The sequence below is a fragment of the Fukomys damarensis genome, unplaced genomic scaffold (assembly GCF_012274545.1).
Source record: "Fukomys damarensis isolate Sample0158 unplaced genomic scaffold, DMR_v1.0_HiC HiC_scaffold_14, whole genome shotgun sequence".
Taxonomy (NCBI): domain Eukaryota; kingdom Metazoa; phylum Chordata; class Mammalia; order Rodentia; family Bathyergidae; genus Fukomys; species Fukomys damarensis.
In genome coordinates this window covers 79,780,548-79,798,412 of record NW_022900926.1, presented here as the reverse complement: position 1 = coordinate 79,798,412, position 17,865 = coordinate 79,780,548, and the positions used below count along the sequence as shown (strand labels likewise).

The 17,865-nt window shown below is 32.0% G+C and overlaps 1 protein-coding gene across 4 annotated transcripts in view; it reads right to left on the bottom strand.

Moving 5' to 3' along the window:
• Nucleotides 1–17,865, bottom strand: part of Ascc3 (activating signal cointegrator 1 complex subunit 3) — a 295,426-nt gene that overhangs the window by 71,341 nt on the left and 206,220 nt on the right. For all 4 annotated transcript variants that reach the window (XM_010607172.2, XM_010607175.2, XM_010607174.3 and 1 more), the window contains 4 exons: nucleotides 11,528–11,665; nucleotides 11,319–11,439; nucleotides 10,198–10,330; nucleotides 5,689–5,814 (listed from right to left, as the gene is read on the bottom strand). In XM_010607172.2, coding sequence (XP_010605474.1) covers nucleotides 5,689–5,814; nucleotides 10,198–10,330; nucleotides 11,319–11,439; nucleotides 11,528–11,665 — 518 coding nt within the window. The remainder of the gene's footprint in view (nucleotides 1–5,688; nucleotides 5,815–10,197; nucleotides 10,331–11,318; nucleotides 11,440–11,527; nucleotides 11,666–17,865) is intronic.

Sequence of the window (17,865 nt, the reverse complement as noted above, 5' to 3'; positions counted from 1 at the left end):
TCAAAAAAAAAAAAAAAAAGTCAGGAATTTGGGTCAGTAGTTCCACTGCCTGCCTGGCAAGAGCAAGTGCCTGAGTTCCATCCATGGTACCAAAAGAAGGAAAGAAACAGACAATTAACTTTCTATTTTTACTTTTATCTATAAATTTATTAGGTTATTGGAAAAAAAAATCTCATGAATGCTGCTGCTGATTACTATATGACAGGATCATAAAAAAGTATCAAGTTGTGGCATGTACGTGTACCCACTCCCCAAGATGATTGTAAACTGTGTGTACTGCAAAGATGTACTAATAAAATAAAAGTCAGTAAAGAAGATATTACCAGAATGCTGACTTTGTCATTTTATGCTTTAATACATAAATTTGGTATACTTACAAATAATAATAATAATAATAACTCCTTCAAAAGTTTGATTTACAAAAATGTCTTATTCAATTTTATTCATTGTATTTGGCTTTATTTTATTCACCATATTTATCAAATGTGTTTTCATGGACTAATATATTTCTTCTAAAATTTGTTTATTTAAGCCCACTGGGAATCTTCTAAACACTAATTTGTGGCTTTCATCCAGATGAAACAGAATCAGTATAAGTATTAAACATTTGAAATAAGTTGCCAAAAAGAGTTGAAAACCCCACTAAAATCAACTTAGAGTATAACAAATTATTTGATGTTTTCATTAAAATGTTACTCATAATGTAATCTACTAAAAATCAATACATTTCATTGAGCAGAGTACCAAAAAAGAAACCTGTCATGCATAGTCATTCTTAATTTTTCTCTTTAAATTTGCTCAGCAACATCCCTAGTGATTTTCAGAAAAAAAAATTCAAGTAGCAGAATGTCACTCATCTTTACCAAATATTATTCTTTGCAAATACGTGGACTGAACGGTATCATAACTTAAAACACCCTAAAATCCTTATAAAAGTAAGATTTTATTAAGATTTGCAAGACATTCATTACAAAATAATAAAATTAAATGTAAATGGAATTATTTTTTAGGATACATAACATTTTGAGAGAGTAAATATATTTAACATTTTTCTGTGAAACAGAGGATGTAGTTTAGCCTTATACACTCTCTATCAGTAGCATAATTTGGTCTTCACTTCTCTTAAATTAACTTTTTAGTTAGTGGGCAATTTGTAGCCCAAACAAATAACAAGAATTTGGCTTACAACATTGCCTACTATTAATTTCAATAATCATTTTACTAACTTAGAGCATGCAGAAGCTAAATAAAAAGGTCTGTTTTCATGTTGCACTTTCCACAGTACAAAATATATAATTTACTGTTTATTTAAACAGAAATCTTACATAAACTGTTTAATCACAGATAAAGGATACAATGTAGTTTCAGGCTCACTGCATCGAATTATCAAGTCATTATCTTTTCTTTGCTATAAACAGATAGCCTACCTTTTTGTCAGCATGCTATTTCATTTATTTCACAGAGAAACCCAGTTTCACAATAATTGACTTGTCAGAAGCTCTAATTTATGAGACTGAGCTCTGTAAGATTTCTCTATATTGGACTCAACCTGTACACAAGCAGGGTTGAATATTTACAATGCTGTTAACAGGTGCTGAGTTGTTTAATGATTCTAATAGCCAGAAGCGTACTGTGCAAGCCAGCAGGATCACAATTACAGGCTGTTTGAACACAACAATTACTAGTCCCCAGAGAGGTTTGAAAGTCAAAGGCAGTTTGATACTGACAGCATCTAGCACATGGGCTAGACATGCTAACTTCTATTAGCAGTCCACTGGGAAAAAGTCATAACAAACCTCTCCCTATCATAAAAATTTACAAAGTTCATAAAATTTAAACAATCAAAAACTAAAATAACTTTAAAAAAATTACCTTTAAATAATCTTGACAAAAGATAAATGAGAATAGTACTCATGAAAACTTTTTCCAACCTTAATACAGATGAAATTTCATCAGTTGGGAATGAAAGAGATTTTATAGTTATGTAAAACATAGATAAAGTTACACCAAACAGTTTGAATTTAATGTGAATAGTGGCATTCATTTCCTGTTTGGTTTATGTAAAACTGGCTAGATTTCTTGCTGGGAAATTTTTCATCACTACTGAAATGCTGCTGCTATAACTGTCAGTACTGAGAAGTCATTTGTTACAACACCATGTTTTTTTATGTTCAGATTATGCAGCAGTAATAATAACACAAATAATGACAGTGGTGCAGGGATAGCTGGAGCTATCACAACAATTTAACCCTAGAAATATTTAAAAGCTTTTTCAGGGGAAAAACAGTAAAACTGAAAATCCTAATTGAATACAGAACTCAAATTGGAATATATTATATTTTATGAAAGCACCAGCAGGTGTTTATATACACACATTTGAAAAAGCAGATGTATATGTGTATGTGTGTATATATATTCATATATAATGATATATTCTTACATGCATAGATATATATTCAAATGTCTGCAACATATACAAACACAGAGAATATAAACAGACATATAGTCAGCAATTTAAGAATAATGGGTAAAATCTTTGTCAATGGTTAGTTTATTGTTAGTATGATGTGATGGAGCTGTACAACACTATAACTGACTGAAGGTGGTTAGAGAATTTTGCATGTATCTCTATATAATTATATTTTGAATGTAGTCTTTCCTATTGTTAAATAAAATCTGTCTCCTTGTTACACATACATCTAAGCAGGCAAGCTTGTATATGCTACCCTCCCATCCTAGAGAAGTCAAATCTCAATTTATGGTACTAGATATTAGGAAATACTCAGAAAAAATAAAACTACATATTATATAAACTCTTCATCTAAGAAAATGATTTTGGCTTTCCTAAAATTTTTACTAGATCTGAAAATAAGCAGGAAAAATTTTGTACTTCCCTTAACTCTTGTGTTTTTGTTTGCTTCTGGTTTTGAGGAAAGGTGATTTTAACACAGCAACAACAAAAAATATAATCAAGAGCCAGTTACTAGGATGTAAAGAAAAAGGAACATGTGCACAGTTGGTGGAAATGTAAATTAGTATAGCCTTTTTTGAAAACAATATGGATGTTCCTCACAAAACTAAAAATGGAATTACCATATGATCTGGCAATTGTACTATAAGTCATATAGAGAAAGGAATCGGGATCAGTATGGTGAGGAGATATCTGTGTTCCTATATTCACTGTAACATTATTTATAATAGCCAAGATAGAGAAACAATCCAGTGCCCATCGATTGAAGTATGGACACAATGTGGTATACACACACATAATGGAATATGTATGACTCAGCCTTAAAGAATCTGCATTTACAACAACATGGATGAATATAGAGGATATTGTGCTAAGAGAAATCAGCTAGACAGTAAGAGGCAAATATTGCATGATTGAACATAAATGGGGAATCTAAAGCAAATGAATTTACAGAATTTGAGAACAGAATATAGCTTTCCAAGAAAGCAGGGCAAGCAGAAAAAGGGGAAATACTGGTCAAACAATAAAAAGTTTCATTTAGACAGGAAGAATAAGTTCAGGTGATCAGATGCACAGCAAAGTGACAACAGTATATAATAATGTACTATGTGCCTTTAAATTACTATAGAAAATGAATTTTAAAGTTATCAGCACAAGGAAATAAGTACTTGCAGCAGTAGACATACTAGACTGATACATTTCTTTCACAATGTAAATACGTATATATAGGTCTCACACCTTACTACATGAATTCAGACAATTATTACTTACAGTTAATGTAAAATACTAAAATTAATTTAGGAAAAATGTTCCATTTTCTGTAAAATTATACATACTAAAATTGATTGGTTTATGGGGGTTGTAGTATCAAATGAACACAACTGTCATATATTCAGAATTAGTATGGCATGGTTTCCATGAAAAACACATTTTCAGCATAGCAATGAAAACAAAAGTGGGCAGGAAATGTGAGTATTTGTATTCTGGACCTGAAAATCAGCCCAAAGACAGAAAATGTGGTAGAATCCCATTGTTGCCACTGCTATTCCCAAGCTGCAACAGTGTATCCAGGTTGCTCAATCTCCCCTGCTTTAGTTCCTTCCCTTCACTTATAAGAGAGAAATCACAATAGAACTAAATGAGTTAAGTTTTTGAAACAGCATATCTAATATAGTGAACAATAAATATTATTTTGTGTCCCACTTTTTAAATTTCAATTTTTATGTTAGAGACTTATTTCCTATATTTGTTTTGCTATTATTCTCCATCTATTTCTTGCTATGAATATTTAATTATTTTATTTTGCTCACCCATTTTTTAAATATTCCTTGGAATTGTACTTTGGTTTGATTTCCTTGGCTTTTTGCAAAAGTATAACACTGTATGTTCTATAGGATCTTCTGTTTGGATACCATCTTTACTAGAGTAAAAGTTTCAAAACCTCAAACAGATTTCATCTGCCATTCTTTTTATTGTTTATTTTTGGTTTTATAGGGTGAGAACACCTAATCCGAAAACCAGTATCAGAAATGAACCAAAATCTGAAAAATTTTCAATAACAACCTAATGTTATAAAAGGAAAATGCCACACCTGACCTCATGTGACACAGTGCATAAAATTTTCATCAGTCTATATATATGAAAGATGAATTTATGTTTAGACTTGGATCTCATTCCTAAGCTATCTCTGAAGATTCATATGCAAATTTTCCAAAATTTAAAAAAGAATACATGCAATTCAAGGGTACTGTTATTCAACTCCTTTATAATACACTGATCTTGACATACTGATTCTTTGAGAGATGTGCTAAAAGTCTTATTACAACTGTAATTTATCTGGAATATAATTTTAATTAGATTGTCATCTATTTTTGTCTCATATATTTTGGTGCTGTTTTTAGTTATTTGTATACTACTAAAACTTCTTAAGTGATTATACTTGCTACTAACAGAAACCATTCTTTTTCATCCTTTTTGATTTTTTGCTTTGAATTTCATTTTCCCTGATATTCATCTGCAGCTGTTGCTTTTTGTTATTACCCACCCTCCTTATACATGTTTAACTTTCAGCTTCTCCATATCATTTTGATTTGATTTTTGCTTGTAAAGCATGTTCAGCTCCACTTAAAAAAATGAATCTCAGAATTTTCTGCCTTACAATAGGTAAATCATGGGTAATATTTAGAATTTCAGTTGACCTGACTTACAACATGAATAGATCCTATCATTCTCTGCTTTAAAACCTTGTGATGGTTCTAATTCTATCCAGTTGCTGCCAAGATTAAAAGATAATCTACTATACGGCAACTTAATTTTCTCATGCAAGGTTCTTATTAAACCTTACAAATGCATCATAAATTCTTCCCCCTATACTTCACGACTCATTTCTCTGAGTTGTACCTAAGTCAGTCACTGCTTTGTGGTTTAGCATATTTTCTACTTCAGGTGTTTTCTCCCAACTACACAGCAAACTCCTCAGGCTATCTGGAGGCAATCAAAAAGAGAATCATTTTTTTTCTAATATAATACACTGATCATATTAGAGATATTATCCGAGTCTCCTGGCAATTCATAAACCAAGAATGTCCAATGTCCTGATCTTTGTGCATATACTTAAATTTGGAGTTTATTACTTTCAAATATATCTTATTTTCTAAAAACAAACAAACAAACAAACAAGATAAATAATCATCCTTCAAAAAAAGCTCTGCACTTACCTGGGGTTCATGATAAGACGTCGGAAAAAGTAAGTCCAGGTTATATAATCCATTGCATCTTGCTTAGATGTTATTGTACCACCAGCAATCTCTGCATTTAAGTGGTCAGAAAGCACTCCTAATAAACTACATAGTGAATAAGACATGAGAGTAAGCATTAAACAAAACATACTTAACATTTATCTCACACAGTCAAAATACAGATTTTATGTTCTAAACTAGTGTTAATAGTTGGGATCCAAAATGGCCCTCCAAAGGCTCATGGTGCTGAATGCTTGGTTGCTATCTGATGGGTTTTTGAGAAATTATGGAACAAGCTGATCATGAATTAAAAACTCTGAAACTGTGAACCAAAACACATCCATCTCTTTAAAGCTGTTATTCTCAGGTATTTTCTCAAGTGATGAAAACCTAACAGATACAAAATAAGCCATGTGTGGTGGGTGCACACCTGGAATCCTAGAACCTGGGAGGCTGAACTGCAACAAGTTCAAAGCCAATCTGAGATACAAAAAATCAAGACCCTGTCTCAAAAACCAAACAAAAAAAGACAAGAAAAAGGATGCAAAACAGATGTGTTTTATATAATTTATATCTTTTCTGTGTAATACTGTTTGATGTAATATTGTATGATTTGTGAATAATTCATTTCAAATAATTTGGTGGGAATTTGTTTCACTGTTTTTTCACCATGAAGCTATAAAACATATACAAACTTACATGAACCAGTATGTATAAATTTGTTATTTTCTTTAAAGAAAAGTATATCTTCACTTGAATGTGAATTAAAAAATAGGCCAGTCAGCAGGAATCTCATAAAAATATTATAATAACAATATTTCTCACAATAAGTTATGTAGTAATTTTTTGAAATAATTACTAGTATCTATTATACTGTAGGTACTCAATAGATGGAACTTACTGCTACAAATAATTTTAGAGAAATTAGTTGCTAGATGGAAAATAAACATAGGCTAACAGGAATAAAGATAGAACCTTTCAGAAGAAATAAACAGCCAAGAAATAGTGTAGGAGCAAGCAACATAAGAGATGCCTTGGAGAATAGCAAATAATTTTCTCAAAAAGTAATGGAATAAGTACAGAGACAGATTAAAGGAGAGTTGGCACAAAAGGTACAATAGGACAAAGAGTGAGCAAAGATATTTCCTTCATTTATTCAGTGACTATTAAATGCATGGACATAAAAAATTATTGTATTAGGTGTTTTGGAGTACACAAATATATGAAAGACTGACATAAAAATGTTAATTTAAGTTCTTATTTAAAATACAAAAAAATGAAGCAATATTTAACAAAAGAAAAGGCTAGAGAAATTATAATACATGGGATAACATTCACATATTAAAACAGTTGTTTTAAAAGACAGGACAAAATGATCAGAATAAGCTGAATATGAAACAAGGTTGCAACGTTACTCTCAATTCACCAGCGTAAAGTATAATAGAATACACTTAATTTGGAGAGCAATTTGGCAAGATTTATTTCAACGAACTCTATGACCCAGCAGTTTTATCTTTTTCATTATGACCTGATAAAGAAGCATTTAAATGTGAAGTTAGAAAAACAAAATGCTGTTCTGCAACATTATACTTATGAGAAAACTGTCTAAATGCAAATTAATTGAGGAATGAATGAAAAAACTATAGAATACTTTAAAAGAGAAAATACTAATAATGGTCAGATCAAGGTACAAAGTTAAGAAATTTGAGTGACCTTTTTACTGAACTATATCTACAGAAAACTACATAAATTATATACACTTGTGTAGCTAATACCAGCATCAAGCACTGCCAGTGCTCTGAAGGTCTTCCTCATATATTTTTCTAATCACTACCTTGTTAAAAGGAATTAACTGACCTTTATCTACTTATTTTTTCTTAGCCTACTGCAGAGGATTGGGAATCTAGGACAAGACCTACCTACTGGAAGTAGTGAAATTAACACTTTTGGCTGGGGATTTAGCACAGTGGTTCCAAGTTCCTTCCCCGGTAACAAAAACAACAACAACAACAACAAAAAAAAAACCCACCCTTGTATCATTCCCTTTCTCAAGAGAAAGCTTTCAATCTTTCATCAGGAATTATAATGTTTTTAGTTGTTATATTGTAGATACTCTTTACCAGATTAAGGCTATTCAATTATATTCCTGTTTGCTAAGAGTTTTAAAGGTGTGGGATTTTGTCAAATTCCTTTTTTTTACATTGATGAGATGATCATATAATTTTTCTTATTTTTATGTTAATGTATATTACATTATGAATAACGTTTTTTTCAGATAATAATCTTTGCCTTTATGGAATAAACTGGACTTGGTTGTAAATATACTCTTTATACACTGCTGGATTTCATTTACTAATGTTTAATTTCAGATTTCTATACCTATTTTCATAAGACAAAGGTTTGTTACATTCCTTTTTTACAAATTTATTAGGTTTTGGCATACAAGTTATTCTTATCCCATAAAATTAGTTGGTAAGTTTTCCTGTCTTTCCTATCCTTTTTATTATAGGAAAGAGGTTTATTTAAGGCTGCTATTCGGAAGGCTGAGGCAGAAGAATTCCAAGTTTGAGTCAAGCCTGCGTAAACTTGGTGATAGTAAGACCGTGTCTTTAAGTAAATAAGGAAAGCAAAGCAAAGCAAAAAAAAAAAAAAAAAAAAAAAGATAGAAAAGGTTGGAGATATAGCTCACAGTGAAGGACCTCAGTGCAATACTCGGTGTGAAAAAAATTAATGATGATATTTTTTCTTCAAATGTATGAAGAATTCACTAGACAATCATGTGGGTCAGAAAATTTCCTCGTGAATAAATTTCAGATTCAACTGCTCTGATAGATAAGGCTATTTTTAAAAATTATTGACTTGATTTTAATAACTTGTCCCTCTTTGTTTTTTGTACTGTAGATTTTTTTTTTTTTTTTTTTTTTTTTTTTTTTTTTTGTGGTACCAGGGGTTGAACTCAGGACCTTGCACTTGCGAGGCAGGTGGCAGAAGAACTGAGCCAAATCCCAGGCCCCTCTACTGTAGATCAAACTCAGGGGCACTATGCCACTGAGTTACACTCTCAGCTCTTTTTATTTTATTTTAAGACTAGGTCTAAGTTAACAAGGCTGATGTTAAACTTGCACTCCTCCTGCTTTAGCTTCTGCAATAGCCAGGATTACAAGTGTGTGTTACAACATTTTCCTAGTAACATCTTTAAAAGAAACCTTACCATTTGATCAAAATCTTAAACGTTGTGTATAATATGTCATTATTATCTTAATATCTGTAGTTATCTTTTCATTCCTCATAGTCACAATTAAACATCTGTCAGATTTTGTTCATCTTTTTCCAAGAAACATCCTCTGGCATTATTATTTTTTCTTAAATGTATGCTTACTTTAAATCCATTAATTCTATTTTATCCTCTCTTTCTCTCTCTTTTTGTTTTATGAGACAGGAGATCACTATGTAGTTCAGATTGGCCTTGAACTTGTGGGGATCCTCCTACTTTAGCCTCCCAAGTGCTGGATTACTGGTGTGTGGAACCATGTCTAGCTATTTTCTAATTTTTATGTGTTCAGTTTGCTAATTTTTTTCAAATTCTTGAGATACTTGGAGACCTGATTTTTTATTCTTTTTCAAACATATAAATTTATAGTCATAAATTTTCTGAGTACAGTGTTAACTACACATTTAATTTTTTCTATTATCCAAATTAAAAATCATCACAATTATACTCAGTATAAGAGGCCCGACAACAATTTACAGTATATATCAGAAATGTTTGTTCTCAATGCAGTCAGAATATAGTAAAGAAGACACATGCATAAAAAGAGCTATGATAATAGCTAGAAAGCAGAAAGTGTTTTAAGTGAAAAAATATAAATCTGAGGAAGGAAAGGTTATTTTTAGAGGAGAAAATTAGGGAAGATGTTTTACTGGCACCACAAAGAAGCTCAGGTTAATTCAGAAATAAACTAGCAATCTAAATTATTAATTATACTATCTTCCCATGTTAGGTATTTATTTACTATACTACGGAAATGCTTATCAAACTAATACTTTGGTAAGTGCTTACCAAGTAATGGACACCATTTAAGCAGTATTTATTTGGACAACGACATATGCTAAGAAATAACTGGCATTGTTGGGCATTCCATTTTACAGATTGGTGCACTAAGGTATTGCACTGAGGAGTTAAATAACTTGTTCAGTATCAAGCAATTAAGCAGATATCACATTTCAAACCAGGTCATCTGGCTCCAGTGCCAATATGACTGAACACTGTACTACACTGCTACTACATTTGTAGTACTAAATTGTACTACATTTAAAAACATTATTTTTTAAAAATAAAAATTATAATGGGATATTGCCCTATAAAAATCATTTAATATTAAATAATCTTCATGCTATAAGTTTTACTGCTTTTTATGTAGCAAAATACAACCAGAATAACAACAACTTGCTTAAAATTAAAATAATTTACATTAACTTAAACTTTACCTTGATTCCACTGGGAAAGGTTCATAAAGAAATTTTTTGTAAAAGTCTTTTTTTATATCATGAACCAGAATTACAGCTTTGCCTTGGTCATCAAACTGAGGCCTACCAGCCCGTCCCATCATCTGGAGCACATCTACAAAACAGAGAATAGAGGTAGCCTGCAATTTTGTGGTACACAGTGCAAAATAAAATTATGGATCTGGACCTGTTTCTACAATAACAAAGTCACAAAGGAAACAGTATTTTAAGAGCTCATATGCTATCTGTGTTGGTTACTCTTAAGTGCCCTAAATTAATATGATTTACTAAGAAAATTTGTAATTAACTAAGCAAGTCATTATGATGTAAAACTGAGCATCCAAACAGATATTTAACACTATTCATAAAAGAACAGTGAAAAGTTTCCTTCAGTTAAATAATTTAAAATGCTGTTTAATAAACATTACCATTTTAATTGAATAGCACTTAAAACATATAAAGGAAAATTTCTTCACTAGAGTTATTTCATTATCTTTTTCTCCTGGAATAGTGGGTCTACTTAGGCCTTGTTTCTAATACCCAAGGATAAAAATTTCTTCTACCCTAAAGGAATCTCTGCAGAAAACAATGATTTAAAAAGATTTATTGTTTACATTTATTCATTGAGTAGGAATATATATCCCTCTTCTGAACACAGCAAGAATGGTTTTATTGATATTTAAAATATCTTTATACAATGCTCATGTATTAACTGTGGTAACAAGCACTCTGGAGTTCCATGGAAGTATCATTTTTATTAAAACACATTTAAAATGAAATACTGTAATGCTTGATGAAAATTTACTGTTGCTAATAGCTACTACTCATTAATAGACAATAGCCACTATAGTGGTCATCAATAGCTACTAATCTTATTTATAATTTTGAAACTATTATTTATATTTTTTAGGTTTATTAATAAATACAGTAAGTTAAAACAAATAAAACAGCTCAATATTTTGCATAATATTTACACTGGAAAAAATTCACAATTTCCTCATCGTATGTTTAAATGTGACCAATTCTCAAAAAGTTAATTCACACAAAATTAAATTAAGGTTAAAACAGCAGCTTATTGTATATTCCCAAATTTTAAAAATTACCTGTAATGGGAAAATCCACATAACGTCTTGTTTTTCCATCATAATATTCTGTTCCCTTAATAATTACTAAGTGAGCTGGAAAGTTCACACCCCAGGCTAATGTGCTTGTAGCAATGAGAACCTAAACAATTTAAAAAAAATCTTATGTTTATGTAAAATCTAATTTTAAAGTTGCATTTAAATCAGTGTATAAAGAAGAAAAAAGGTACCTGAACTTTGCAGTGCACGAATAATTCCTCTACCGTTTTACGGTCCCTCTCATGCAGCCCAGCATGGTGCATCCCTATTCCAAAAGCGAGTGTCAGTTTCAGGTTGGAATCTTTTATTGTTCCAATGATGTTCTCCATCTGCAAATAAAAACACAACTGGACGATGGAGGTGTATTCACTTTGAAATTTTCATGTTGATTGCATTTGATTAATTTTTTGCTTTTCACAAGATTATACAGACATAAATAACAGGGTTATCTACAGCTATGATTAAGCCTAAGTTAAATAAAAAGAATATCTATGTGGTAAGAACATATATTCTAAATAAATTGAAATTTAAGTGTTATTTATCTTATTTTTCCAGCATCAAGGAAAAATGGTGAAAGTAAATGGAATATTCTCTTTCTGAGTAAAAACTATTAAAATGGCTATAATATTCCCTAAAATGTTTCAGTCTCTCTGTTCATTTATTGTTGTAAAAAAATATTTCGGATTTTTATCTTTTTTGCTGTATTAAAAATTTAGAAAACACAGACAAAAAATAAAGAAAAAAGAACTGGCCATAACCCCACGCACAGAAATTGTTCCAAGGAATGCTTTCTTATAGAACTTGGTGACTTAGCAAGTCAGATAATCTCTTTGAGCTTCTAATGCTTTTGCTGTAAATCAGAAACAATAATAGCAATCTGACATATTAAGTATAATCTTCCTTAAAGCCCTGTAATAGTAGAAGCTATTCACCTTATATGTAAATTTAGAGATAGGTAAAAGGATGTTCATGTAGTAATGACAAACTTTTACAAAAAGTTTTCCAGGAGCCCACACAATTATGAAGAATCACCATGTTACTATACCCTCAGAAACATTATCATTAAAAAATCAATATATATATTTACATATATTATATATATATATATATATTTTTTTTTTTAATTACATGGTACTGAGTTTTTTACATGGTCTCTTTGTCTTGGAGGCTTCAGACATCTTTAGACTAACAGGCAGTTGCATGTAGGCCTCTGGTTCTCACTAGTGTTGGTTGGCACCTTGGAGGATCACTCACGTCAGCCTTCTAACATCAGCTTACTTAGGTTTGGTGGATTCACTCTTTTACTTATTTCATTTATATATTTTTTATTAATCCATGTTTGCAGTGCAGAATGATCACATTTCTTGTATGGAGTTGGTGCTACCTGGCCCTCAATGGTGTATTTTTGCTTATATTCATTTCTTTGAGCAATAATGCAGATAAACACTTTTCATATTTACTCGCTCTTTGCTTCTGCAAATTGTTTTTTCACTTTGTAAGTGGATGTGATAGCCTTTTTATTTCTTACTGGCTTGCAGTAGTGCTTTACATATATATAAAATGAAGGTATTAACCTTTTGTCCATAATGTGCCATATATACTTTTATCCATTAGTTTTATACTGCTTTTTTTTTTTGTACCTGGGATTGAACTCGGGTCCTTGTGCTTACAAGGCAGGCCACCGAATCGCTGAGCTAAATCCCCGGCCCAGTTTTATACTGCATTTTATCCTTTTAAAAACGTCATATCTCTAAAGTTTTAAGTGTCTCTTATGTTCTATTGTTTAGAAATATTCCCTTAAAAAATGCCATAATATTTACCTACTATTTCTTCCACTTTGTTATACAGTGGACTCTTGACTTATGAACTCAATTCATTCCTGAGGGCTGGTTGTAACTCAAGTTGGTTGTAAGTCACACTATTTTTCATATAAGAAAGAATGGAAATACCCATAATGCATTCTGAACCTCCCAAATCACCCTTTAACTAAACTTTTCATAATAAAAGGGCTGCATAATGTGAATAATTTACCAGAAACACCAATAATTTTTCTAGGGCATTCACTAAAAAGTTATAAAATGTGCCTAGTTTACCAGAAACAACAATTTCATACTATACTTACCATTCAAGTTGGTATCTTTGGCTTTCAGGAAGGGAGGATGAAATGGAAGGTGGTTATTGTTTGGAAAGAGACTCCTGCCATAAGAACATCAGGAATCTGGTTCTCTATTATCCTTTCTCTCCTTGGGAGAGTCTGTAAACCACTAGGCCCTGCTTCTGGCTCACTAGGTCTCACCTTTTCAAAATTAAAAACTGGTCTAAGGTTTTCTGTTTCTGTTTTGTCTCTAACACTGTAGTATGTCCTGTAGTATGACTTCACAATGTCATTAAGCAAATGAATGCAATGACTAGGTTTTTCTCTACAAATGTTTGGCAGTCTGTTCATTTTTTAAGGATTTCCTTTATTTCAGAAGAACTTTGCTGCACTGAATGTTGATACTCCGTCACCTTCAGAAAGCTCCTCAGTTTCCATTCTCTGTTGCTCAGCCACAAGTTGCTCAAATGCGCCTGTAGACAGTTCTCTGAGTGTTCCTCCACCAGTTCCTCAACATCACCACTGTTTACCTGCAAGCCTATGGACTCTGCTACAGTGACAATCAACTAGATTGTCAATTGAAGACTCAGGCTTCTCTATACAGCCTTCAAAGTATCTCTCTTATATACTTTTAGGCCACATTTTCTTCCAGGCAGATCTCAGTGTCCTTAGAGAGACACTGGCCCAGGATTTCTCAATTAACCCTATACAGGAAAGGATGTTGCAATATTTCTTCCAGAACTGCTTAAGGGTCAAATATGTATCTGAGACCACCTGGAAGCACTTCAGGAATAGTTCCTTAATGTCTAGCTTTTTAAAGTTAGCTATAACCTGCTGATCCATAGGCTGCAATAGAAGAGATGTATAAGGTAGGAGGAACTCGACTGAGAGCCATGGGAATTCTTCAGCCAATTCTTCCAAATCTCACAGGTTAGCAGGAGCATCGTCCACAAAAAGGAGAGCATTGAGTGATAAACTTTTGTCCTCTAGGTACTTCTTAACAGTAGGACAGAAAGCCTCTATGATCCATTGCAGAAAAAGTAGTCTTATTATTCAGGCTTTTATGTTAGATCTTCATATGACCTAAGTGCTATTCTTCATGACTTTATGTTTTCTGAACACTCCAGGGGTTTCTGAAGAGAGAGGCTTTATCTTGCTTGAGATCACCACTCTCATTGGCACATAGCAATACAGCTAGCCTATCCTTCATAGGCTTGTGGCCTGGCAGTTTCTTCTCTTTCTAGGTAATAGATGTTCTCCAGCCATTTTCTTCCAGAAAAGGCCAGTTTCATCACAGGTAAAAATTTGATAAGACCAAAAGTCATTTCTCTGTGTCATCATTTGGAAGTGGTGTATATAATTTTCAGCAGCCTTTCATCAGGACTGACTGCTTCACCATTATCCCTCAATGATGCATTAAACTTTATGAGATCTACATTTATAACCCTAGCTTTTTCACAAATTATAGATTCAGATGGGCTATAGCCTGACATCTATCTGCCTTTCATTTATTCACACTACTTTGTCTAACACTGTTGATCATGACTTAATAACTGCAGTAACCATTTTAGCAACACTAGCTTCCTTATACAAATCTTTTCTCTGTAAGATCACTAAGATTATGGATTTTGACATGCTGTACATCTTAGCAAGATCAGTCACACAAACACCACTCTCACAATTCTCTAAAATTTCCTTCTTCTTTTTGAGTGTGATTGCTTTCTTTAATTTTCCTGCCTTCCTTAGCTTCTTTTCTAACTTTTTTGAGGTCATTTTGACAGCAGTAATCATAGCAATTATATAAAGTACTGACTGAAATCACGTCCACAAACATGTGCAGCTGGGCTCAGACTGACAGACACTTAAGTATTCAACATACGCTTTCCTGGAATGGAGAGTCTTTGTTTACAACTGCACAAGTGGCTAGCATTCAGGTAGTAACTCAAGACTTTGGTCATAAGTTAAAACTAAAATTTCAGTTGTAACTCAAGTTGTTCATATGTGAGGTCAGTTGTAATTCAAGGGTCCACTGTAGATATTTTACAATTTAAATACACTTGCAATTAATTTTATACAGAAATTATGGTGAAAACTAAAGTTTGGTTTTCTTAATAATTAACCAATTCTACTAGCAACACTGGCTACATAGTTCCTTCCCTGACTTAATTATAAATATTAATTTTATTATATTCAAAATGTTTACAGTTCCAGTTTTTGAAAATTCCAGCATTTGAAAATAGATTTCCTTTCCAGTCTCAGTTTAGCTCACTGAGCTGTCATATGTCTAAATGGTTTTTGAAAGTAACACTTTACAAATATGCTCTGAAGGTTCTATCACTTTTCATTCTACATGGTAAATGCTTAATGTGACACATATTCGATGGTAACAAGCAGCAAATCAAATCTTATTTTCTTACCAAACTTGCTCCTTACAAAGAACTACTAAATAGATTTGTTTAATGACAGATCATGACTTGTTGCAAAAGCAAGGAATGCTATAAAGTTCAGCATAGAAAGTTCTTTATGGGAAACTCCATGATGGGAGCAAGGTGGAGATCAAGCGATGTGAAAATAGTTGAGAATTTAAAAGGATGACATATGTCATTCATCTTCATAGCTTTATCATCACATTCCAATAGTACTCAGCAGTGAAGGAAATACTTGGTAATAAGTAGGTACATGCACTATTTTTATATACTGGAGATAAAAGTGTGAAAAACTAACATTATCTTCAGCTCTCATTTGTCCTTTTTTCCTTCTATTTACCAACTCTACTATGTACAAGTTTATCTGCAATACATTTACTCTTCTGGCTGTGCATAAAATAATGAATAGCTTAAAAATTCTCCAACTAGGGACAGGGATTTAGCTCAGTGGTTCCGCCACCTGCCTCACAAGCACAAGGTCTGGAGATCGATCCCTGGTACCAAAAAAATAAATAAATAAAAATCTCCAACTGAAGAAAATTTAGCTGGCTGCTGAAGAATAGCTTTTTTAAAAAGGGGCCAAATTATGTACATAATGAAACACTCTAAATGATTGCCTTCCTATGGTTTTTCCTTTCAACAATAAAAAAACTACTGAGCTTTTAATGTGAGGGAAAGCTGTTTTACACTAATAATCAATAAATTAGGGAGATGAAGTTTGGCTTAATACTAATGGTTAGTGTATAAAAAGCACTGCATAGGAAAGAGGGAGGATAGGGAGGAGAGTAAATAGATGAAAATGATCATGATATGCTATCTACGAGTACTAATTCTGCAAAACAAATGTAACTATCATGTACTGTAAACATATACAAATAGAAAAAAGCACTGTACAGACAAGGTAATACTTTAATGACGTAAACATCAGTAATGTTACATAACAACTTTCATTGAGTTAAGTGAGATGTGTAAGTTCATTTTGTTTCATAATATACTATGGTCACCTGATATTCCTGCTTATGTGCTTTATGAGGAATATACAAATGTATTAAACATAAATCTACTTTCCTTAAAATCGTACAGGATATGTTAGCTGCCTACAAATGCTTACTAAAGAGAAAAGTGCTTGTCTCATCTCATAAATTATATGTTACCTATTCTCAAGTGACAGCTTATATTTTTTTTTTTTTCCTGAACAGTTCACCACATAAAATACCTCCAATTTAAACTCTTGGAAACTAATTCTTTGATGCTCTTGCTTTGAGAATTACTTTCAGTTTCATAACTCAAGTTAAGTATATGTAATTTATATAATTTATGGTCTCCCATGGCAATGCCAACCATACCTAAAATGTAATACCAATTGTCATATTAAAGTAAAAGACTCCTATGTCAGGAGGACTGGTAAACCCCGACATCCTGCGTTTGCATCAGGGAAGGCGAGCTATTTCTCACTCTCCTCATCACTCCCATATTAGTTGACCCATTAAGAAGAATTATCTGTCTGTTTGAACTAGCAAAGGCTTAAAATTCTTATGAGGACAATCAGAATAAAAATTTCATTTAAACATGGTTTCTGTGGACGAATCTGAAGTTTCCAAATATAAAATATGCAGAGTTGTCAGTTGTTAAACATGAAATGATACTAAGATAGCTTGCATAAATAACATTTGATTAAATCATATATATTTGTTAATGATCAAAATATAATGCAAGCAAAAATTTTCAGGTAATGAAAGCTTAAAGTATGGTAGTAGATATTTGTTAAGAACTTATATTTCTGGCATTGTTTTAATCACTTCAAAATAATTATCACATTTAACTTTTTATATAAAGTAATAGAGTTCTAATATAACAACCAATTCATTCACACAAATCAGTATGTTTCAAATTAAAAGTATCAGTGACTCTGAACACTACAGTGTAGATTTTCTCAACTTTGATTCAATAGGAGATTTAAGTCTTATAAAATATTTGAGGTAACATACATACATACATATATATATAT